Here is a 26,337-nt window from a genome sequence, read left to right as displayed (position 1 = left end):
CTGTGTGACCCCACAGATGGAAGCCCACCAGGCTTCCCCGTCCCTGGGATTCTCCATACAAGAACACTGGAGTGGGTTGCCATTTCCTTCTCCAATGTGTGAAAGTGAAGTCGCTCAGTCGTGTCCGACCCATAGCGACCCCACGGACTGTAGCCTACCAGGCTCCTCCATCCATGGGATTTTCTAGGCAAGAGTACTGGAGTGGCTTGCCATTGCCTTCTCCGTTTTACATATTGTAATGTATATGTTTCAATGCTACTCTCTCAATTCATCCCACCCTCTCCTTCCCCCACTGTGTCCAGGAGACTGTTCTCTATATCCGTTTTCTATTTCCTGCCCTGCAAACAGGTTCTTCAGTACCATATATCTAGATATATGCATTAATATACAATATTTGTTTTTTTCTTTCTGACTCACTTCACTCTGTATAACAGGATCTAGGTTCAGCCACTTCACTTCAACTGACTCAAATTTGTTCTTTTTTATGGCGAGGAACATCCCATTGTATATATGTACCACATCTGTCAATGGATATCTAGGTTGCTTCCATGTCCTGGCTCTTGTAAACAGTGCTACAATGAACAATGGGGTGTGCTGGTGTTCAGTCACGTCAGTCATGTCTGACTCTTGGTGACCCTATGCATTGTAGCGTGTCAGGCTCTTCTGTCCATGGGATTTTCCCAGCAAGAATACTGGAGTGAGTTGCCATGCCCTCCTCCAGTGGATCTTCCCAACCCAGGGATTGAATCCACATCTCCTGCATCTCCAGCACAGGCAGGCAGGTTCTTTACCACTGAGCCACTGGGGAAGCCTGAATATTGGGGTACGTGTGTCTTTTTGAATTATGGCTTTTGTAGGGTGTATGCCCAGTAATGGGATTTCTGGGTCATATGGTAGTTTTATTCCTAGTTGTTTTTTTTTAAGGACTCTCCATACTGTTCTCCATAGTGGCTATATCAGTTTATATTCCCACCTTAGAACATTTAGGGGTAAACACTTTAACCTCAAGTCTGGCATCTTCTTCCTGATGGGTTGGTTTATGTCACTAGTCCATCCCATCAACTCATCAATTACTTCCTTACTTACTCCTCCCTATTTCCCTCTCTCTTTGCAGAGGAGGCTAGTATTTGAGGACTGCAAGGTTTGGAGGCTTGTGGACTGACACTGGACACTAGAAAGAGGCCCAAGTGAAAAAATGAAATGCCTAACAGAGCCCTATGGCATATATTTGTCAAGAGAGGAAAGAATGCTGATGACCAGAAAGGCCAAGGAAAGGCTGCTGGTAACACCTCTTACAGATTTTGATAATTCATTTACAAGCCAAGCCAAATGCTACAGAAAGACATGTTCCAAATGTAATGGGTTTGACAAGGTGGGGTAATGTCAATGTCATATTTGTTTGAGACGTTTCCAGCATCCTCTCAGAATGTGCCCAGAGCAATAACTATTACAACAACCTCATTGAAACAGGAGTGCCCTGGAGTGCTCCACCCTCCACTTTACGGGTTAGGCTTCGTGTATTAGCATACATTCCCGACACTTAACAGAACTCCCTCCTTGTGTATAAGATGCTGGGGCTCGAAATAATTGGTTTGCACTTAAATGCCCAAATATGATTATATAACTTTGATTCAATTAACAGGTCTGACTTGATTTAAACCTTGCCTAGGAATGAGCCAAACAGTCATCTAAATAATAATTAGAACAAGACAAACCAGCCTGGCTGGTCTCCAGTGTGGAAGATTAAAGGAACTTCCGAGTCATCAGATGGACCTGAGGATCCAGAGGTCCCAAGACTATGCTCACTTACCTTTGAGACCCAGGACTAATGGTCTGGGGTTCACTCACAGTGGTCAGTGAGGGTTCTGACCATTGCTCCCTCTATCCAACTCAGCAATGATAAAATGGAGCCCAGGAAAGGTGATGTTGCCAGGCCAGGTTTGTTCCATCAGCTGAAAGCAGAGTAAAGACTCAAGTTCAGCACAAAGGGCTGTAGAGTTTATCTCATTCAACCTCCCTCCCAGTATAAGACCCTCTGACTGTCATCATGCCTCTGCTTGGCCTCTGTCAAAACACCCATTACCTCCACCAGTCTGGATGGCTCCAACTACGATAAATTTTTCCTTGTTTTGAGCTCAAACTCATACTCCTATAACTTTCATCCAAAGATCCTTTTATCTTTATCATTGTCATTTCTTGTTGTTTAATCACTAAGTCGTGTCCGACTCTTTGCAACCCCATGGACTGCATGCAGCATGGCAGACTTCCCTGTCTTTCACTGTCTCTGGAGTTTGCTCAAACTCATGTCCATTGAGTCAATGATGCCATCCATTCAACCATCTCATCCTCTGTCAACCCCTTCTCCTTCTGCCCTCAATCTTTCCCAGCATCGGGTCTTTTACAGTGAGTCGGCTCTTCCTGTCAGGTGTCCGAAGTATCGGAGCTTCAGCTTCAGCATCAGTCGCTCCAATGAATATTCAGGGTTGATTTCCTTTAGTATTGACTAGTTTGATCTCCTTGCTGTCCAAAGGACTCTCAAGAGTCATTTCTTAACTTCCTCAATTCCACTTCTTCAAAATAGATCCTGGATCTTTAAAAAATCTGCTCTGCTAAGGAATGTTAACCAGCAGCTTAGACTCATGGTTTCTTACAAAACCCAGTCGTGGGCCCTGCCTTGAATTTTGAATGTTTCAGCTGCCCCATCGTTGTACACCAAAACAGCCCCAGACCTGGCAGGGTTCTGAGAAATTAAGGAATCCAGAACTTTGCTGTACAAAGTCATTGCAAGACTAGAACAAAATTGGAGAGGAAAATAAAATAATTAACTAGAGCCTTTGCCATAGAATGACATATGTTGATGAGAGAATCTGTTTTTCTGAATAGATTTTTATATCAATTTCACGGTGTCATTTATGATTAGCGAATGATGATATAGTATGTCTTTCATAATATTAGAAATGGATGCCACTGAGGGCAAATTTGCAGATGGAGAGGTCAGATTACCCAGTATCTTGATTAGACGTTTCATTTGAAGAGATTAGATAGAATTCATTACAGTTTACACAATGCATGGCACCTAAGATGCTGGCAGCTGTGTACCTGCCTGCCTTTGCCACCAAACTGTGAAGTCCTTGAAGGCAGGAAGAATGTCCCCTTCATCACTGTACCCTCAAGGTTGGCACAGGTGGGTTCTCAGTAAAGCATCACTGGCCCACAGCTTCCATGAGAGAAGGGCTTTGGCTTCTTGGGTGGGGCAGCTGCCACCTTCAGGGTTTGATTTCTCACCACAGGTTCACTATTAACCCAGAATCCCTTGGCTTTCCACTTCTAATTGTAAATTACTTAGAGTCTTGGAATCCCATCCTGATGTAAGGGGGTGGGGAAGTGTGAGTGAGGGGCTAGTGAGTACCTGCTGTGATGGTGACCTGGGTTCTGACACTGTTCTCTGTTCTCTCCACCTCCTTCACACTCAGCCATGGGACAGGAGAGAAGCCACAGTGTTCCTGGCACCCCCAGGCTTCAATTCTGTCTTTGCAGGTAACAGATAGAGACCCTGGCTTTGAGATAACCAACTTGGGATTCAGCTTAACCCTCCCCTATAAGTCAACTAGGGAGGAAAAAAAAAACCTATCATGAGTCCTTCTTCACCTACAGGCCAAGGGGCAGGGGTCATTTTGGGAGTACTGATGTCCTCAGGCAGTCTCTTTTCTGGCCTTTGCCCAGAATGACCCAGTTACGTGGCATATGGGATGACCACAGGATGACTGGGGTGGGCCTGCCCTGTGGGAATGAATGGGACTGGAATGAAACAGGTGATCAGTTCCATTTCCCATTGTTCATCCTAGCCAGAGGAAGCTGTGTATTAGATGGCTGTGGCTGCATTTGTCCCCAGTTAATAATCTCCTTGCCTCATCTGTAGAATGATGGCCCTTTACCCCTGGCTCAACCCAATCTCCTCAAGTCTTCCCCCACCCTGTCTCGACTCATGCTTTCCCCTCATAGTGCCTCCTCTTTATCCTCAAACACACCACATTCTTTGGCACCACTGAGTCCCTGCTATCTAAAATAGCTCTCCCCAATCCTCTCTCCATAGTCTACACCCAACTCTGATGTCACCTTCTTGCTGTAGCTTGCCATAACAAAGCAAAATTAATGACTCCCTCTTCCAAATTTCCATAGCACTTTGTCTATATCGCTTGTCATATGATATGAGAGCATTCATTCCCATGTCTGTCTCACTGGTCGGACAATGCACTCTTTGGAGGGGAGGGACCATTTCTTATTCCTGCGTACATCCCTAGGGCTTGGAACACAGAAGCGGCTTCCCGAATGTTGTTGCTGCCATGAGAGCAGCAGCATCAGAAGACATTTTGTGTTTTGCTCCAAGGGTCCTGGGAAGCTCCTGGGGACCAGGAGCACAGGATAGGTTCCAGAGTGAGAGGATCTCGCCTCCCTTTCTTACCACATTCTCCAGGAGGGCTCAGCTTGGGTACTAGAGGAGAGACTCTGTCATTTCTAGAGCAAGGAGGGTGTTCTGGGGGCAGAGTTTGGTTTGGGGGCTCAAAGTGTCCTTTGAAGGACATCAAGGTTATTTCTCAAATCCATGAAGATGGCTCCCTAAGCAAGAGGTACTGATAGATAGATGGAGTCACAATTTACTACCTGGCTTGTGCATGGGGTTGCAAAATGTTGGACACTACTGAGCGACTAAGCACACACAACTTTGAACAAATCTCAATACATTCACTTATACACAAGGGGAAGATGATCAAACCTGGTGTTGCTGTGAAGATTAATAATTACTACTTATTGGATTTATTGTAGCAGAATGAGCTCTACAAACATCAGCTGGTGAGAAAACATTACAGACAGAATCAGAGCAATGATACCATATGAAAAGGACATGGAAAAATGCAAAAGACTACACAAATGTTACTACAGCTTTTGCTGAAAGTGCACTGAGACTTCAAAACCTTCATCCAGTTAGGAACTGAAGCTGGAAAAAAAAAAAAGACATTTTTCCTGGACCACAGTAAATGGTGGTTCTAGGAAGTACAAAGGTGAGGGGATGGCAGGGACAGCTAAGTGTCCACCAACAAATCGTGCCTCATCTTCCTGGCTGAATTATTTCTGGAAGTGACTGCCCAGCCAGGGATTACATTTCCTGACTTCCTATGTATGTAGGTGAGGCCATATAATAGGTTCTCCTAAGGAATGGGATCAAATGACAGATGTCACTTGCATGTCAAGTTAGTTAAGAAGAGGGTGTGAAGAGCCAAGAGGTTAAAACAACCCAAGTGTCCATTAACTGATGAATGGATAAACAAAATGTGGTATACACATACCATGGAATATTATTCAGCCTTCAAAGGGAAGGAAATTCTAACAGGTGCTACAACATGGGTGAAACTTGAAGACATGGTGCTAAACAAAATAATCCAGTCACAAAAGGACAAATATCACAAGAGGCCCTTATATGAGGTATTTAGAGTAACCGAATTCACAGAGATAGACAATAGAATGATAGTTGCCAGGAGCTAGGGGGTAGCAGGAAATGGGGATTTAGTGTTTAATGGGAGAACAGTTTCAGTTTGGGAAGAGGAAAAAGTTCTAGGGAGTTCCCTGGCGGTCCAATGGTTAAGACTCTGCATGGTCAGTTCAAGGGGGATGGGTTTGATCCCTGGTCAGGGAACTAAGATCTCACATGTCAGCAGTGTAGCCAAAAAAAAAGAGAAAAATTTCTGAAATTGGATAGAAGTGATGGCTACAAAGCAATGTGCATGTACTTGCCACTGAACTATATCCTTTAAAAAGGTTAAATGGTAAATTTAACGTATATTTTACTGCAATAAAAAAAGAAGAGGATGTGACTTCTCTACATCTGTCAGTTAGATGCAGAGGACTTCCAGGTCCTTGAATGGAAAAAGCCACATGATGGCAACAGCCATATGACAAAAAGCCGCTTGCTGACTAGGAATCAGGCACTAGACTCTTATGTGAGTGGTAAGTAGACTTCTAATGTGTTAAATCACTGAACTTGGGGCTTGTTACAGCAGCTCGTGGCATCCTAACACAGCCTGCAGCCAACACTCATGGCTGATGTCACGACATGATACCCCTGCAACATGGTCCTCTGAGAACAAGACAGAAAATGCCGTCAGAGCTTGGCTTGGTTTGGAGATGACCAGACCTTTGTGCTGAGGGCACATCTCCAAGTTCAGCAGTTCTCAAAGACTGAATCACAGCCCCGTGATTGCAAGATGGAGTCCAAGAACTTTAAGACGGAGGAGTCTGTCTCCTTGAAAGACACAAAACTCATTCAGTGATAGGAACTGGGTGTGGGCTTAAGCAATAGCAATGCAGAGGAGAAGGGAGCTGTGGTCCTCAGTCCGCCACGGGCAGACAGGGGAACCTGTCCCCACACGCTGTCCTGGCCCAGGCTGCCCAGGGGCAGTGGCTCCTCATGGCTCCAGTGGGCAGCAGCCTTAGCTGAGCATGGTGTTGGGGCCAGGGACCAACCTGTCTTGGGCTCAAAGGACAATTGCCAGTGGGACCTGCACCAGGGCTCCTGACTGTGCCACAGACTCCAGGATCAGCAGCAAGAGAAGTCCAAGACTCAGGGTTATAGCAAGTGGGAGCAACCAGGACAGGCTCTGGGGCTCAGACAAGGTCATGGAATTACAAACTGGCAGCAACTGCAGCAACCATACAAGCTATTGTGGGCTCTGGCCCCTCGGGCTTTGGCGAACAACCAAGAACCCTGGGTTTGGCAGTGACCAAGGAGCTCCCAGGCTGAAGGCATGCATCTGAGGTGGCTCCAGTGGTCCAAGAGACCAGGAGTCACTGTTGCATTTCAGATAATCATTCTGGGAACCTGGACTTCCTGGGTTCATCACAGAACAAGTGACCTGGGGAAAGATAGAAGGCCATCCTTACGGTAGAGTGGACGAAGCTGGAGCCAAAGTAATGGAACTGACAAAAGAGATGCAACCTCATTTCATTCTCAGTTTTGCAAAGAATTTACTGTTTTAATGACTTAGAGCAATTCAAGGTTACCCTATAATGACTATACTCTTACGTGCATTCTTCCTGAGCTGCTAAGCTGGAGAGAAAGAGATGAAATGAGGGCCCAGGAATTGCACACATTTGACAGTTGTGTCAAAATCTGGCACTGTCTATAGAGGTGAATCATGCAGGTAAAGGTCATGTGAGTTGCATTAAAATAAAGGCTGAGAATGATTGGGTTTTCTAGACTTTTTTTCAAGGAGCCAATGTTAGTGGCCATCAACACTGCTGTTGGCTATTAGTTCTCTTCAGCTTGTCTCAGGCAAGATGTGGATTTGATCCCTATGTCAGGAAGATCCCCTGGAGGAGGACATGGCAATCCACTCCAGTATTCTTGCCTGGAGAATCCCATGGACAGAGGAACCTGTTGGGCTATAGTCCATTGGGTGGCAAAGAGTCAGATACAACTGAAGCAACTTAGCATGCATGCAAAAGCAGGCATTCACCATGTGATATGACATCAAGCTCTGAGGCATTCAGAAATGACAAGTGGCATGACAGTAAAAAAAAAAAAAGGGTGCAGACGCAGGCTTTCTTTGACACCCCATGTCTCTTGGAGTCATTCCCCTGTCTTCCCACAGGAAGGCGTCTGTTCTGTTCCCCACCTCTGGTCTGATGTTTGCTCTTTCCTTCACTACAGTCCAAGTGGGATGGAAGCACCTGTCTATGGTCCGAGCTTTATTTTAAAAAAGCTGTTCTGACTTCCCTGGCATCTTCCATGTTCTTACGCAGCCTCAGCCTGGGCCTGGTACAAAAGCCCACTGATCCAAGGCCACCTGGCTCCCTTGCAGCTTCCTGGGAGCTGGTCCCAAGGTCAGTACTGAGTACCAGGCCTCCCGTCTGCCTGACCTTGGCAGGGCCCAGCCGAGAGTGGAAGCCCTTGCGAAAGGGAGGCCTGACCTTTGGCAATAGGAGGCTGAGTCAGAGCTGCTGATCCGGAATCCCAGGTCCCACAAGATGAAGACACTCTCCTGCCACTCACTTGCCAGGATACCCAGCCCTCCCCCCTCCCCACCTCCACCCCTCTGGCTGGCAGCGCTCACCTGTGTGGGAAGCACTCACTGGGTCACGGGAATATTTTCCCATCCCCTACAGCATCGGGGTGGGTTGGTGGTGGTGGTGACTTGGGGTCATTCAGTGCCCTGCCTCTCCGTCTCCTCTGGGCCTCCTGGGAATGGGCTGAACCATTCCTGACACCTGGAGTTGAACAACACTGCAGGGAGGCCATGCGTGAATGAGGATAACCACGCTGGGTTCAGCATGCCTTGTGACACACAAAGCACATAAATCCCAAACCCCAGCCCACTTCCACGGGGAGGCTAAGGCCTTGAGGGGAAGGGGAGAACAGACTTAAGTTCTGAGGGTCACCTCTGCCTCCTAGATTATGCTTCCTCCGGATTTTTTCAGTTCAAGTCACTTTGGGACCTGTGTGCACTGTCCTAGGTCTGCACCTAACTCAGGTCCTTGCCTCAGTTTCCACCAAAACCAAACCAAACACTCACGAAAGACCTGTGTGTGGTCCATCAAGGGCTGCTCAGGCCAAGCAGGTTTAGGTTACAGCAATACAAACAACTTTGATATGAACTTTTAATCCTTAACAGTCTTCTTTGAGGCTGTCCCACCTCTGAAGAGTTCTAACTGATCAGACTACCCCAAGTTGCTAACCAAGTGTGGTTCATTATCCGGCTGCACTGTAATTGCCAGTGTGGAGTTGCGGGTCTGTTGGGGGGAGTGTGTGTACATGTGTGTGCATAAGAGACAGGCAACTTTGTATTGTGGCTCATTTGTTTGGATTTTGGGTGTTTTTTTTTAGGACACCTGTTTTTAAGGGAATCTTTACATTTGGGGCTGTCATTACACACTCCTCTCAAACATTTTTACATTGACATCTAAGATTTTTCATCTTAAGTTTAAATAGCTGCAAAAAATTAAAAGTCCACTGTAACTCTGAAATATTTTAACAGTTTAAACATTTAAAAATCATTGTCCCTCATTTAAATGTATCCAAATAGAGTTGAAATATTAATGGAATTGATAGCCTCCATCATCCTCTTAAAAATATAAATGTCCACTTCCTTAATAGTAAGAAATTTTACATTATTCCTTCTTTTTGAATTGGTATTTCCATTTCTCTCCCTCTATAAAACTTTATCATAATATAATAAACATTTATGATTAAAATACTTTCTTAATCAGTTTATCATATTTGTCTTAAAAATGTATACAAATTCAAATTTAGTAGTTTTTCCTTTTCTGTGGTCATAAAGTTCTAAAGCTGTGCTGTCCACCACTATAGCCACTAGCCACGTGTGACTATTAAAACCTTTTTAATAAAATAAAATAAAATTTATTTAATAAAACATTTTTAAATAAATAAAATTTGAAATTCACCTCCTCATTCACACTAGCCACATTCCAGGTATTTAATAGCAACACATGGCATATGGGGCTGTAGTGGATGGAGCAAATCCAATCATCACGGAAAGTTCTGTTAGACAGTGCTGGTCTACAGCATGAAGATTTTCTTACAGAATGAGTTATCATTACAATTAGTTCAGTTCAGTCGCTCAGTTGTGTCCGACTCTCCGCGACCCCATGAATCACAGCACGCCAGGCCTCCCTGTCCATCACCAACTCCCGGAGTTCACTCAAACTCATGTCCACAGAGTCGGTGATGCCATCCAGCCATCTCATTCTCTGTCGTCCCCTTCTCCTCCCGCCCCCAAACTTTCCCAACATCAGAGTCTTTTTCAGTGAGTCAACTCGTCACATGAGGTGGCCAAAGTATTGCAGTTTCAGCTTTAGCATCAGTCCTTCCAATGAACACCCAGGATTGATCTCCTTTAGAATGGACTGGTTGGATTAGTAGTAACACACAATTCATCAAAACAACATAAATACATCACAGGTTTATTGAGCATTTTAATAAAATATTATTATCCCAAAGAATATTTTGGAAATGCTTTTCTTAATGAGACAGCTGGTGCTTTCCCCTCCACATATACATGGGTAAATATTACTTTTTCCAGAATGAGAATGGGTTCAGCATCAATCCTACCTTTAATTTTTCACTTTTAAAAATGTAAGTGCTAAGAAAGCATGTTCGGGATGGAGGGAATTTATTGTAGTTATTATTTGATTCTCTGAACTCTTTCTGAATTCATGCATGATAACAGTTCAGTTCAGTTCAGTTCATTTCATTCACTCAGTCATGTCCGAATCTTTGCGACCCCATGAATCGCAGCAAGCCAGGCCTCCCTGTCCATCACTAACTCCCGGAGTCCACACAAACCCATGTCCATCGAGTTGGTGATGCCATCCAGCCATTTCATTCTCTGTCATCCCCTTCTCCTCCTGCCCCCAATCCCTCCCAGCATCAGACTCTTTTCCAGTGAGTCAACTCGTCGCATGAGGTGGCCAAAGTATTGCAGTTTCAGCTTTAGCATCAGTCCTTCCAATGAACACCCAGAACTGATCTCCTTTCGGATGGACTGGTTGAACCTCCTTGCAGTCCAAGGGACTCTCAAGAGTCTTCTCCAACACCACAGTTCAAAAGCATCAATTCTTCGGCGATCAGCTTTCTTCACAGTCCAACTCTCACATCCACACATGACTACTGGAAAAACTATAGCCTTGACTAGACAGACCTTTGTTGGCAAAGTAACGTCTCTGCTTTTTAATATGCTATCTAGGTTAGCATAACTTTCCTTCCAAGGAGTAAGTGTCTTTTAATTTCAATATCATTATTAATCATTTATCATAAGATATTACTAAATGTTCATTGGTTTCTGCTTCACCATTGTTAAAATGATGGGATAACATCTGATTTGCAAACAGATCTATAGTCCTATCTTTGGAGTAATTCACTTTCTCAGCTAGAACCAACACTGAATTGTCTCTTTGATTTGATTCCCACCTAGAGATTTTTATCAAGGACAAATGACAAGAAGGAGCACATCTTTCTTTTGAAAAATATGGGAAAAGCCTTCTTAGAAAAGAGGAAAGGAGAACAGCTCAAACACAGGAGTATTCTCAGGGAGACCAATGTTAGTCAAAAGGACACCTGGAAATGAGTATCTAGAAACTGATTCTTTAATAGAATATGTATTACAACCTTTTAGAATGTCTTCATGGACCCTGGGAATATGTTTACCCCAGTTTAAAGACCATTGCTGCAGGACTTCCAAGTGTTTCTCAATTTAGCTCTTACCTTCTCCTCTCTCAGCCTCTACATTTTAAAAATCCAAATATACAAATTATGTATTTGGAAAAAAAATATTAAATTAAAAGTTTATTCTTTTCTCTCTCTTTTTTTTTTGTTTCTTCCTTTCCAATATTTTATACCTAATATACACATCAGTTCAGTTCAGTTCAGTCGCTCAGTCGTGTCTGACTCTTTGCGACCCCATGAGTCACAGCACACCAGGCCTCCCTGTCCATCACCAACTCCCAGAGTTCACTCAAACTCATGTCCACCAAGTCAGTGATGCCATCTCATTCTCTGTTGTCCCCGTCTCCTCCTGCCCCCAATTCCTCCCAGCATCAGAGTCTTTTCCAATGAGTCAACTCTTTCGCATGAGGTGACCAAAGTATTGGAGTTTCAGCTTTAGCATCAGTCCTTCCAATGAACACTCAGGACTTATCTTCACCAGGGTCCCTTGTCCATGGAATTTCCCCAGCAAAAATACTGGGGTGGGTTGCCGTGCCCTCGTCCAGGGGATATTCCCGACCCAGGTCTCCTGGTTGGTAGGTGGACTTTTTGCCACTGAGCCACCTGGGAAGCTTATATACATAAATAGCATATGATTAGCATAAATGAAGATCCCCTGGAGAAGGAAATGGTAACCCACTCCAGTATTCTTGCCTGGAGAATCCCATGGATGGAGAAGCCTGGTAGGCTACAGTCCACGGGGTCGCAAAGAGTCGGACACGACTGAGCGACTGAACAGAACAGAACAGCATAAATGTATTTATAAATTTATATGTATAGATTAATAATTAAGCAAGTACTCTATGAACCTACCACTCAACTTAAAGCCAAATGATAATAAGGAAGTAGAACAATACCAAATGACCTGAATGTCTCAATTTCCCTCCTGGGCACATGATCAGATGGCACTTCCCCACATCCTTGTACATACACATGGCCATGTGACTTGCTCTGGCCAATAGGATATAAGCAGAAGTAACAAGTGCCTCTTCTGGATGGCCTCTAAGACCCAGTACATATCTTATCATGATCCCTCTCCTCTCCACACTTATTCAAGACACACCAACTGGCGGAGGCCATATTAGCTGGCCTGTAATGAATCTTTACTGTATTCAAGACATTGAGACTTCAGGGGCTGTTTGTTCCCAAAGCATAATTAGCCCATCATAACTGAAACAGAAGTATCTCTGAAATTCCACGTATTTCCCTTGGCAGTGGTATTCTTTCCCTCTTCCTCGGTGATAACCATCCTCCTTGCTTTGCTTTAAGGTTTTGCCATATATTTATATCACTAAATAATATACTTTATGTTTTTGAACTCTATGAACGTGAAATCATATTTTATTGTTTTTTGTAAAGTATTGTTTGTGATATTAGCAATACTATGAACATATCACAATTTATCACTTCTACTATTTATAAACATTTAAGCCAGGTTTCTTTTTGCTCTTACAAATAAGACCACTCTGACCATGCTTGTACTTTTCGATCCCAGGAGATCTTACTGGGATCTTACTTATCTTACGAAGTTTTCTGGGCAACCTGAGATGATCTTGGCGGGCGTGGAGGAGGGGATCTGAGAAGTCAAAACTGTTTTCATAATAATATAAAGATTTTTTGGCTTTCTTGCTTTCATACTCTCATAAGTAAATGGTGACGTTTTCCACCAACTACATGAGATAACACAGAGATGCAGAAGCAGATATGAGAATTCCAGCTGTCTTCTATTAACTCAGATTTGCAAGATTATAAAACAATGGTACTCTTCCCACTAAGCTGTTTTGTTATAGAAAATAGTTATTTTTCATAAACATTATTTGTTGGTTATGTAATGCATTTTTACTGTTACTTGTAAATGCATTAATAAGTTATCAAATTCTTAGGTTTAATTTCTAGTGTGGTAAATATTGGTAAATATAACTCACCCAAGCAAAAGTTATTTGGCACCCTAAACAATATTTCATAGTGAAAGGGGGTCCTGAAACCAAAAGCCTTGAGAGCTGCTGTTCTAGGACACAAAACGAAGAATGGAATTGCTGGGTGACTTTTGCACATCTTGGACTCTCCTATGTAATGTGACAAGTTCTCCCAAGTGGTTGTACCAAGTCACCCACCCACCAGCAACACCTCAGAGTTCCTATAGCAGTACAGATGACCCACCTTCTCAGAAAGCTTTGTGAAAGGGGTGGCTTTAAATGCATCCACTTCTCCCCTCGGGCTTCCCAAGTGGCACTAGTGGTAAAGAACCTGCCTGCCAATGCAGGAGACAGAAGAGACACAAGTTGGATCCCTGAATTGGGAAGATCCCCTGGAGGAGGGCATGACAACCCATTCCAGTATTCTTGTTTGGAGAATCCCCATGGACAGAGGAGCCTGGGCAGGGGGCGGGGGGCGGTGTACAGCTCATAGGATTACAAAGAGTCAGACATGACAAGTGACTTAGCATGCACACACACGCACTCATCCCCTCTGCTGTCCCCTGCCCCACATGGGCTTTCCAGGTGGGCTTCCCAGATGAATCAGATTCACAGTCCACTCTCTGAGAAAAAAGGGGCTCCTTTGGCTCTGAGGACAGCTTCACAGTGAGGCTCTGAAGTCAAAAAGATTATGAAATGCCCCCACCCCTTCAGGGACAGCTATGGGCTGGGGTTCTGGACAGGAGAATGAGTTATTGCAGACTGAGGGTCTGCTTATCCACTTTGGATCTCTTGGGAATCATGCTGATTTTAGACCTCTCTGCAATTATAAATGTGTAACTCCTTTCCCCCTCTTCATTCATACCTCCTGCTCCCTGCTCAGAACTTTCCTTCCCCAAGTGCACCTTGCTGGAGCAGCCAAGGCAAGTTGTCTGCATATCTGTATCCCTCACCCTCCCCAGCCTAAAAAAACCCTGAAGAGGTCATAACTGGGCCTCTGGCTCTCACAGGCTGGAAAGGAGTTTCCCAGGAGAATTTCCAGCCTTGTCCTGGAAGATGAAATCTGGAAGGCATGTTCCTGCCTCAGAAACACAAAGAGGTGGGGCTTTTTTTTTTTTTTCTTAACACCAAAAACATTTGTATTGGGGTATCAGTTCAGTTCAGTTCAGTCGCTCAGTCGTGTCTGACTCTTTGCGACCCCATGAATCACAGCACGCCAGGCCTCCCTGTCCATCACCAACTTCCGGAGATCACTCAAACACATGTCCATCGAGTCGGTGATGCCATCCAGCCATTTCATTGTCTGTCGTCCCCTTCTCCTCCTGCCCCCAACCCCTCCCAGCATCAGAGTCTTTTCCAGTGAGTCAACTCGTTGCATGAGGTGGCCAAAGTATTGGAGCTTCAGCTTTAGCATCAGTCCTTCCAATGAACACCCAGGACTGATCTCCTTTAGAATATTGGGGTATAGCCTATAACAATATTGTGATATTTTGAGGTGAACAGTGAAGGGATTCAGTCATATATATACATGTATCCATTCTGATGTGGGGCTGAGTTTTACACTCCATGATTCCAAAGCCTTCTCAGGCTGGGACCACGAATAGTTTATCATATCCCTTCTTTGAACACAAACATGCACACCTGGGAATAACTGCATTACAGGAAGTAGGCCAGTCTGGAAGAATAAAAACCGTCTTCATTTTCAGAAACATGTTTACCCCCAGACAGGCTTTTTAACCATGAAGAACGCTGCTGGGTTGTGTCCATTCCCTTCAGTGCCCTCTTCCCTCCACCCTTCCCACAAAACCTCCACTTCCGTCACAAGTTGGCAGGAACTTGCTGTTCCTCAGGCCTGGGATGCCTGCCAGAGCCCTCCCATTTTCCGGAGAGATTTTCTTCTGTTTCTAAGTAGAGTTGTTTAAAATCCAGATGCCATATGGAGCCCGGGCTCCTTGCCCTTCAAGTCCCACCCCCTTCCCTAACCCCTGGGCCCACAGAGCAGGCCCCTCCCCATTTCACTGTTCTTGACTTTGGAGCCAGACAGTGTGACCACAGCCAAGCTGCTTCTGTGGAGCAGGCAGGCTCCGGCTCCAGGTCAGCGATGGGGGAAGCTGCCAGAAGAAATCTCACTGGGCAGTGAGGCTCCTGAAAGACCTACCAGCTGCCTCTTCTCTCAGGCCCCTCACTTTCTTCTCCCCCACCTCACTGTCCTAGAGTCCTCAGACCAGAGGAATCAGACCAGCTCATCTAGCCCTCAGACAGAGCCAGACTTGAGCCAGCACAGATGACAGGAAGATAGATAGTCTAGTTGAAAAAACAACCAAAGGAGTGTCTACAGCCTTCATTCATTTTTGTTCTAATACACAGCCATTCATTCATTAATTTTCGGTCCAACAAGGTATCTACACGTATCTGCTGCTCCTCTCAGTATTGTGCCGTTGTGGATCTTATGTACAACTGATGGATATTACAGATTTAATATAGGAAGGAAAGGGGGCTTCCCTGGTGGCTTGGTGGTAAAGAATCTGCCTGCCAGCGCAGGAGACTCGGGTTCAATCCTTGGTCTGGGAAGATCACACATGCCTCGGAGCAACTAAGCCTCTCTGCCACAACTACTGAGCCCGTGCTGTAGAGCCTGGGAGCCAAAACTACCAAGCCCATGTGCCACAACTGCTGAGGCCCACATTCCATGACAAAAGAAGCCTGCACACCACAACTAGAGAGTAGCCCCTGCTCGCTGCAACTAGTAGCCCCTGCCAAAGTAGCAATGAAGACCCAGCTTAGCCAATAAATAAAAATTTTAAATATATATATAGGAAGGAAGGAATAGGAAGCTGTTGGAAAAATGATAATAAAGAGAATAATTAGAGGCTGCTCAGCCCCAGATCTGAAAATATCCTTTGACCCTATTGCAAACTTATTGGTGCAACTAGGGTTCACCAGGACTAAAGTCCAGATCTAGCAATCAGGAAGGCTGAAAAACCCACCAAGAATGTAATGGCTAATGGGAGTGGGAAATTGAAAATGTAGCTTTGAATTTCCCCCAAGACATACACAGAAGGAAGTCAGCCATCATCGGAAGCTTAGAGGGGAGGGCCCTGGCCCCCAGCAGCCGCAGAACCCTTTGCTCAAGTCTGCGCTGCTGCTGGCAATTAGAGGATCTCCCCCAAGCTGGGAGAGGGGCCCTTGGCCTCCTTCCCTGGTGCTGCTTTTCTGGTTGCTACAGGAGCTGTGGGTGTGCTTAGTCGCTCAGTAATGTCCAACTCTATGCAACCCATCAGGCTCCTCTGTCCATGGGATTCTCCAAGCAAGAACACTGAAGTGGGTTGCCATTCCGTTCTCTGGGGGATACTCCCAACCCCGGGATCGAACCCAGGTCTCCCACATTGCAGACGGATTTGTTACTGTCTGAGCCACCAGGAACGAATCTGTTACACCCACATGTCACCCATGGTGACAGGGGTTGGGCGGGGGACCCAATAAGAAACAATTGGGGCTGTTCTCCAGAGTTGTAGTGAGGTCCAAGTCTTTACAAATCAAATTCAGTTTTCTACAGTGAACTCATCGTCCGTGTGGGAGACTTTATCTCTGTTCCTGATGATTGTTTCTTGAGCAAGGCCTTCAACATTTGGCTTTCAGTTTCTCTGTGTCCAGCTTATCCGTCACATGGACAGTGATCTATAAATACACATTCATTCATTCAAGGAACATGCACCGGGTGGCAACCACGGGCCAGGCCCTGTGCAGGATGCCGAGAATGCTATTTTGGAGAAGTACAGGTCCTGCCCTGAGGGTTGTGATGGGAGAGGCAGGTACCTGAGAAATGCTCTCATGGAGACATTACTGACCTGAGTGTCTGGGGCAGACAGGAGGGCACTCCTGACTCCCCGGGGGTGCATCTGAGCCTTCACCCAGCATCGATTGCACTGAGCTAGGCATTGGGATCTCAGCAGGCTTAGCTTAGGATGGATGGTGAGCTCATTCAAGATGAATGAATAGAACTTTGAAGGCAGGCTCCTGACAGGCTCCTGACGGGGAAGGAGCTGGGAGCTGGTGGAGTGAATGACTTGTGCAAAGGCTGAGAAGGGGAAAAGGGCAAGGTTCACAGCATGCCAAAGAGTAGTTCCCATGTTGGAGCCTGAGTGTGGGAGTGGGGAGGTGGCCTGACAAGGAGAACTTGGGAGTGGAGAGGCCAGAGGGTGTGTACGGAGGACTTGCCAAGGAGAATTTGGACTTCGCTCTATACTAAGAAGGAACTATGGAAGGTTTTGAAAGCATGACATGATCAGATCGAGAGACACACTCGCATATATATACATACATATATATAATATACATATATTACACAAACAGGTACACACATATAGATATCTATAAAATACACTAAAATAGCTAAATATTCTAAACATATATATACTTGAAATACATATATTTCATTCCTATAAATCTAGATAAATCATTTTTTATGTTTTTCTTTCTCTGTTCACTCTCCCTCAGGCAGTCAGAGGCCTGCATATTGCCCAGGAGAATTACGATGCTCTTAGCAGAAACATAAAGAGAAAAACACAATTAATATTCAGTTGGGTTTTTTTTCCCCCTTTCTTCCAAATGATGATCTTGAGAATCAATAAGCAAGGCTCTAGGGAAGTGAATTGAAAAAGAAGGGGAGAGAGGAGTGGGCAGATGACACCCTTCCCAAGGGGGCCTCCTCTCCCCCCACCACCGGGGTGGGGGATGGCAGAGAGGGAGGCTGGAGACACAGGCAGCCTAGGGAGGAGGAGTCCCCTTGAGACACTGCCACGATGCCCACACCCACACCCCTTCAGCTTCTTCGCACTGACTCATCTCCACCCCTGGGCAAAAGGGTTGGAAGTCCTACATCAATAGCTGGCTGAGTGCTGTGGGGGTCACACCTGAAATTGCTGAGCCCCATCGTCTGAACTGGCTGAGGTGAGGGTTTAGTTCAGCCCTCCAGCTCTCCCATTCCAAAAATACCCAAGAAGGATAGTCCTGAGAGGCCACACAAGAGAGGAAGGAATGGTGGGGGAGCTATAAATATATATATACCACATATCATTACAATATTTTTTGAGAAAACTTACAAAAATCTACCCACTGTAAAATCTTTTAAAATTTGATAAAGAAATTAGGTATAAGGAGAAAATAGAGCACAGGTAGAAGAAAGGAGATTCATGTAGAAAGGCAGTACTCAGTGATTTGCACTGATCTTATAAAATTTTCAAAACTAGGCTATCAACTAGGTTGTGAACTTGCTATGAAAAAGCAAAAATGAAAATGTGAGTTATAAACTTGTTGTTGTTGTTTAGTCACTTAAGTCGTGTCGGACTCTTTTGCGACCCTGTGAACTGTAACAAAAGACCAGAGAAAACCAGTTCCCCGGGACTAGCTCTACCTGTCCTTGTTCTGAGGCCTGAGTGAACATTTTCCTCCAAGTCCTCATACAGGGCAGTCTCCCAGTGCCCCCAACAGCTCTCCAGCAACACTAAGTTTTCTATGGCATTTTCCATAGGGTCTCTGTAGGTGATACTCCAAAGCTCAATTTAGGACAGCAATTCTTTGAGGTGGCAAAGGAGGAAGGCCAAACACATCAACCCACAGTATTAGACTTAATCCAATGTGAATCCAAAAATAATATCTATCTTCTCTAAAGAGAGGACTGCATGTCCTTCAAGCATTCTTCCATAAACATTTCTTAAAAGTTGAGTTGTACATAGAAGTTATACTTTCTGAAAAGACTCAGCTAGAATAATTTTCTATTACTGATTAAAAGCAAATCAGTAATCTTAAAAATCAATCTAACACATTCCAAAGAAACACTAGAAAGTCATTAACAATTAGTTTCTATATCATAATTTTCACAATCTACAAATGTCTATAATACAACAGTTAAACAAAACATCAGTAACAAAATATGATGTGTAGCATGAAGCACTGGGAGAAGAAAAGGAAAAATATAAAATATTAATTGGTCAATTCTAAGTGGAAAAACGTGTGTGTACTTATATATAGGGAGAGAGAGAGAGTGAAAGAAAGGATATAAGTGTTCACTGTCTCTAGGAGGTAGAATCCTACCACTTTGCTCTTGACGTGGGCTTCCCTGGTAGTTCAGTGGCAAAGCATCCACCTGCCAATGTAGGAGATGCAGGTTCCATCTATGGGTTGGGAAGATCCCCTGGAGGAGGAAATGACAACCCACTCCAGCATTCTTGCCTAGGAAATCCCATGGACAGAGGAGCCTGGCAAGCTACAGTCTATGGGGTCACCAAGAGTCCGACACAGCTAAGCAACTAACACTTTCACTTTCACTTCCTCTTGACATAGTGTAGGTTCTTCTTACTCCTAAGACAAGGATTTGGGTGCAGGTGGTATGTTTGGAGATAATCCAGGAGGCACTAGAAGGGGAGTGGGAAAGTGAGAGTGGGGAAGAAAGCCAATCAGGAGTGCCTTGGTGAGGGGCACTTGCATGTGGGCAAGTGGGCACCTGGCGTGAAATCCCCCAGGGACTCTCTGAGAGGCATGTAAAACATATCTTAGACCTATGGTGCTGAAGGTCAGATAGCTGGGGTTTTTACCCAGCCACTCTCACCCCCACTGTTGAGGGTTGCTCTTGGGGTGTTAACTCCCCAGTACTTCCAACCTGCCCTGTGTGGAGGCCAAACAAGCCCCTGTGGCCTCAAGAAGATAAAGTCCTCACAAAGCGGACAGAGATGCTGAAAAAAGGACACCACCAACAGATAATGTCCCCTGTCAGCAGGGGACCTCCAGAACAGATTGAGGAATATGGACAGATAACATAGTTTTCAAATTTTCTATGTATATTACTTTCGCTATTGGGAAAATACTTTAAAAAACTGAATTGTCAGAAGCTGTCTGTTAGCACCTGTTATGAGAATTGAAGAGCTGACCATGACTCTCCTAAACAATGACAATTGTCTCTCTGTCCAAAGGTGGGCTGGGCCAGTACAATAGAAGGAATGAAGTTTGTCTCATCAAATATGCTGGAACCAACCCAGAATGTAGCTTCCCTGGTGGCTCACTTGGTAAAAGAAGCCACCTGCCAATGCAGGAGACGAGGATTCAATCCCTGGGTTGGAAAGATCCCCTGGAGAAGGAAATGCCAACCCACTCCAGTATTCTTGCCTGGAAAATTCTGTGGACAGAGGAGCCTGGCAGGCTACAGGCCATGGGGTTGCAAAGAATTAGACATGACTGAGTATACACACACACACACACATGACTGAGTACACACACACACACCAGAACACAAGCCAATGAGAAGGCAAAATCTCAAACCTGCCTAAAATTTGTTCACATTGGGAGTTACCAACTGTCCACTAGACCAAAGCACTCAGTTATGCATTCATGAAGCATTTAAATTTGGGCATTACAGTTTCCAAGGAAAGATGACTTTCACTTTAAATTTATCATCTCAGACTTCAAACGGGTGCCCAACCCTGCCTGAGCATGATCACAGGGAAATTCGTCTTCCCCATGGTGGCAGTTGAGAACGCATCTTAGGGAGCATAATTAGCCTAAGGACAGCTGTGCTCTGAAATCCATCCAGGTCTGTGTTGATGCTAAGACCGCCTTCCCAGGTGCTGCTCCCCAGTGACTGGGCTCAGCAGGAACAACAAGGAAACAGAGGACTCCTCTGACAGCCAGCTTCAGCTCCCCGTTGGCCTTGCTGAAACGTCTCTAGATTTCACGGCAGTCTAGTACGCTTCCACCCACCCTTCCTTTCCTCTCTCCTTCACTCAGAGTCAGACCTGCATCACTGTCTGACAGCTTTCCCAGCCTCTTCTGACTCCCTCCCCATTTTTTTCTTATGCATGATTCTACTAATAAAATCCTTGCATGTTTACTCCCACCTTGGCATCTGCTTCTTACAAGACCTAGGCCGATACACCACTCTTGAAACTGGCTCTTTCCTCCCTCTCCTCTCTTCTCAAGAACTCCGTTCTCTTCCCCACTCACAGCTGATGTCCTGAAGCCTGACAATGGAAATCATCAGATGGAGCCTAAATCCACAAGTATCTTTTTTCATCACAATATGCAGAGATGAAGTGTCCCTCCTCCTGCCGAAGCCCAATCTTTCCAGAGGCACCCAGGGTCTCACTCCCTTCTCCCCAAGATCTTCACCCCTTCAGCTCTCTCCTCCTCTCCTGCAGCAGCAGTCTCTTCCTCTTTCTCTGCTGTCCAACCCGTCTGGCTATTGCCTCATCCTTTACTCCTCTCCAAAACCAAATTTTTAGGAGGCAGTATTTACACATCTTATCACCACTTAATCACTTCCCATTCACCCCTAATCAGCTTCATGTTAGCCTCAGCAACCACTGCTCTGGTGCTCTTGCCAAGGGCAACACTACTTCCACTCAGGCAAATCCATGGAACACTCGCCTCCCTTCGTCCACTCAGCTGTTGACAGCATTTGGCACAGCTGACCATTTCCTCATTCTTTAAAACCTTCTTCTGTTTTGACTGACACCATAGACTCCTGGTTTTCCTCCTACACTGCTGGCTATTCCTTCCCTGTCTCTTTTTCTGACTCTTCCTCTTTTGTCAGATATCCAAATGTGGTGTCTTCCAAGGCTCTCAGCTCTTTTCTCTGCCCTTTCTCCCCATGTGAGCCCATTCATGACCTGGTTTTCAATACCCATGGATATGCATGAGTGTCAAGTTTATATCTCCAGCTCTTATATTCCTCTAATATTTAGACTTGTTATAACCATCTACCTACTCCACATCTCCACTCAGATGTCTGATAAGCATCTCAAATTTAATAGATCAGAGTTGTTTTTTTTCTCTCCCCAGATATGCCCCTCCTTGGCCCTCTTCTTGTCAGGAAATAGCACCACCATTCACCCTGATTGCATTAGTCAGAAATCTAGGAGTGACCTTAATTCTTCCCTCTTCAACTCCAAACTATAAGGAAAGGCAGATGTGTTTCTCTTTTTCTGTATTTCTATGTTTCATTCATTACCTGGACTTTACTACATGACTGAATCTTTCCATTTCCTTTGCACTGCAGAGGGAAAGGCTCCTCAGAGAGTAGAGCCTGACTCTGGCAGTCCTCCCAAAGTTACAGAGTTAGACTCTAGCCCCTTGGAGGAAGCCGTATGCTTCTGTGACATTCCTCTGTTGTCCAGGACTCTCAGGCTGAAACCACGCACACAGAAAAGTGGTAAGTATTGGAAACGTGTATCCCACTGAAACCAGATTAGCAACCACTGTGCAGTCTCTCAAGGTTAGGGTGGGTGGTTGCTGTTTTATGTTTCATTGGTTGCTGAAAGAAAAGGTGGTGGGGAGAGGAATCATCAGGAAAGCTTTCATAAAACAGGGATCAAATCACCACCACCCTTAGCAAGGGAGAAGGAGATGAATCATGATTTTCACCCCCTTTCTAATCCTCCAGCCTAATCTCAAGTCATGATGTTTAAAATTGCAACAAAAGGAGCCAAGGGTAAATAACTGTTGAATTAATTGAATTACAGGGGGAAAAAAGCTAAACATGCTTAAATATAATCCCAGAGAAATGAATGCATATGGTCCTCTAGAGATATGTATAAGAATATTTACAACAGCTATATTCATAATAACAAAAAAGTAGAAACATCCCAAACATCCTTCAGTAGTGAAATAAAGAATAGTGGTCTGTTCACACAGATGAATACTACACGGTGGGAAAGAATGGACAAAGTATGCACTCATCATTATGGACAAATCTCACAGACGTTAGGCTGAACCAAAGAAGTCAAACACAAAACAGAATGTGGCAGACACACTCTGTGGTGACTCCCCCCAACACATCATAGCCTTATCCAGTCCTCCCCTTTTGATTGCAGGGGGAGTCTGTGACTTGTTTCTAACAACAGAATAAAGCAAACGTAATGGGACAGTGCTTCTTTGGTTAGATCGTGATATACGTCACAAGTAACGGAACACCATTTCTCCCATGGTAAAATAAATTTACACAAGACTCTGTCATTGTAAACTAGAGAGAGAGAGATTCTCCCTTACTTTCCATGAAGTAGCTGTCATATTGTGAGAGAGCCTGTGATAAGAGGTCCACGTGGCAAGGAACTACAAGTATTTCCTAAGACCTGAGAGTGGCCTTTGGCCAACAGTCATGCAGTCATAAGGGAGTGAATTCTGCCAAGAACCTGAATGAACTTGCAAGCAGTTTCTTCCCCACCAAGCCATCAGATGAGAACACAGCCCAGCCAAAATCTCGATTGCAGCCTCAGAAGATCCTGAGCAGAGGATCCAGGTAAGCTATGCCCAAGAATATGTGAGATGATAAATATTTGTTGTTTTAAACCACTATGTTTATGGTAATCTGTTACCATAATAGAAATACAGAAAATACATTGAATGACTCATTTTACATGAAGTTCAAGAAAAGGAAAAGCTAATCAATGGTGAGAGAAATCAGAATACTGGTTACCTCTAGAGTAAGGAAGGATAATAAAGTATGAATGAGCAAGGGTTACTTTCTGGGATGCTGAAAATGTCTATATATCTGAGTAGTGGTGACACGGATATACATGTATGCAAAATTGTATTGAGCTATACACATAAGATTCAGTTCAGTTCAGTTCAGTCGCTCAGTCGTGTCCGACTCTCCGCGACCCCATGAATCACAGCACGCCAGGCCTCCCTGTCCATCACCAACTCCCGGAGTACACTCAAACTCATGTCCACAGAGTCGGTGATGGCATCCAGCCATCTCATTCTCTGTCGTCCCCTTCTCCTCCCGCCCCCAACCTTTCCCAGCATCAGAGTCTTTTCCAGTGAGTCAACTCGTCGCATGAGGTGGCCAAAGTATTGCAGTTTCAGCTTTAGCATCAGTCCCTCCAATGAACACCCAGGATTGATCTCCTTTAGAATGGACTGGTTGGATCTCCTTGCAGTATAAGGGACTCTCAAGAGTCTTCTCCAACACCACAGTTCAAAAGCATCGATCCTTCGGCGATTAGCTTTCTTCACAGTCCAACTCTCACATCCATACATGACCACGGGAAAAACCATTGCCTTGACTAGACGGACCTTGGTTGGCAAAGTAATGTCTCTGCTTTTTAATATACTATCAAGGTTGGTCATAACTTTCCTTCCAAGGAGCAAGCGTCTTTTAATTTCATGGCTGCAATCAGCATCTGCAATGATTTTGGAGCCCAAAAAGATAAAGTCTGACACTGTTTCCACTGTTTTTCCATCTATTTCCCATGAAGTGATGGGACCAGATGCCATGATCTTTGTTTTCTGAATGTTGAGCTTCAAGCCAACCTTTTCACTCTCCTCTTTCACTTTCATCAAGAGGCTTTTGAGTTCCTCTTCACTTTCTGCCATAAGGGTAGTGTCATCTGCATACCTGAGGTTATTGATATTTCTCCCAGCAATCTTGATTCCAGCTTGTGCTTCTTCCAGCCCAGCGTTCCTCATGATGTACTCTGCATATAAGTTAAATAAGCAAGGTGACAATATACAACCTTGACATACACCTTTTCCTACTTGGAACCAGTCTGTTGTTCCATGTCCAGTTCTAACTGTTGCTTCCTGACCTGCATACAGGTTTGTCAAGAGGCAGGTCAGGTGGTCTGGGATTCCCATCTCTTTCAGAATGTTCCACAGTTTATTGTGATCCACACAGTCAAAGGCTTTGGCATAGTCAATGAAGCAGAAATAGATGTTTTTCTGAAACTCTCTTGCTTTCTCCATGATCCAGCGGATGTTGGCAATTTGATCTCTGGTGCCTCTGCCTTTTCTAAAACCTGCTTGAACATCTGGGAGCTCACGGTTTACATACTGCTGAAGCCTGCCTTGGAGAATTTTGAGCATGACTTTACTAGCGTGTGAGATGAGTGCAATTGTGCGGTAGTTTGAGCATTCTTTGGCATTGCCTTTCTTTGGGATTGGAATGAAGACTGACCTTTTCCAGTCCTGTGGCCAGCGCTGAGTTTTCCAAATCTGCTGGCATATTGAGTGCAGCACTTTCACAGCATCATCTTTCAAGACTTGAAATAGCTCAACTGGAATTCCATCACCTCCACTAGCTTTGCTAGTAGTGATGCTAAGGCCCACTTGACTTCACATTCCAAGATGTCTGGCTCTAGGTCAGTGATCACGTTATCGTGACTATCTTGGTCGTGAAGATCTTTTTTGTACAGTTCTTCTGTGTATTCCTGCCACCTCTTCTTAATATCTTCTGCTTCTGTTAGGTCCATACCATTTCTGTCCTTTATCGAGCCCATCTTTGCATGAAATGTTCCCTTGGAATCTCTAATTTTCTTGAAGAGGTCTCTTGTTTTTCCTATTCTGTTGTTTTCCTCTATTTCTTTGCATTGATCACTAAGGAAGACTTTCTTATCTCTCCTTGCTATTCTTTGGAACTCTGCATTCAGATGCTTATATCTTTCCTTTTCTCCTTTGCTTTTCGCCTCTCTTCTTTTCACAGCTATTTGTAAGGCCTCCTCAGACAGCCATTTCGCTCTTCTGCATTTCTTTTCCATGGGGATGGTCTTGGTCCCTGTCTCCTGTACAATGTCACGAACCTCCGTCCAGAGTTCATCAGGCACTCTATCAATCAGATCTAGTCCCTTAAATCTATTTCTCACTTCCACTGTATAATCATAAGGGATTAATACACTTTAAATACTTTATATATTGTATTCTTTGATTTGAAATTTTTTAAAATAAGAAGAAAACCAAAGCAGAGAGCAGGACTTCAGAGGAAGGATCCTTTCTGAAGAAAGGATCTGTTCACCAGTCTTGCATCCAGTTGAGCCTCCAGCAAAAAGAGGTTCCCAGAATTTGGGTTCTAGTACATTTTCTTAGCCTTCCCTCAGCTGAGGTCCACTTCCCTGACCTATACTTATTCTTCTCTACTTACAAGAGGAAGCCACTTGCAAAATTTGGGGCAGAATTTTAAAGCAGGGTCATGGTATTAATTTAACAATGACGGTTTGACTGTTGTTGTTCAGTTGCTAAGTCGTGTCCACATCTTTGCGAACCCATGAACTGCAGCAAACCAGGATTCCCTGTCCTTCAGTATTACCCAGAGTTTGCGCAAACGCATGTCCATTGAGTTGGTGATGCTATCTAACCACCTCATTCTCTGCTGCCCCATTC

The 26,337-nt window shown here is 44.6% G+C and overlaps 1 protein-coding gene across 10 annotated transcripts in view; it reads right to left on the bottom strand.

Moving 5' to 3' along the window:
• LOC129536035 (uncharacterized) overlaps positions 1–26,337 on the bottom strand; it is a 156,429-nt gene that overhangs the window by 96,064 nt on the left and 34,028 nt on the right. For all 10 annotated transcript variants that reach the window (XR_016038572.1, XR_016038571.1, XR_016038574.1 and 7 more), the window contains exon 2: positions 1,811–1,952. Coding sequence is in view for 4 of the 10 variants with exons in the window: in XM_088841303.1 (XP_088697429.1) it covers positions 1,949–1,952 (4 nt within the window). In the remaining 6 variants the exon portion in view is untranslated. The remainder of the gene's footprint in view (positions 1–1,810; positions 1,953–26,337) is intronic.

The sequence above is a fragment of the Moschus berezovskii genome, chromosome 11 (assembly GCF_049115385.1).
Source record: "Moschus berezovskii isolate FMDL1 chromosome 11, NW_MosBer_1.0, whole genome shotgun sequence".
NCBI classification, from domain to species: Eukaryota; Metazoa; Chordata; class Mammalia; order Artiodactyla; family Moschidae; genus Moschus; species Moschus berezovskii.
The sequence above is the reverse complement of the archived record's forward strand: the minus strand, read 5'-3'. Positions and strand labels throughout refer to the sequence as shown.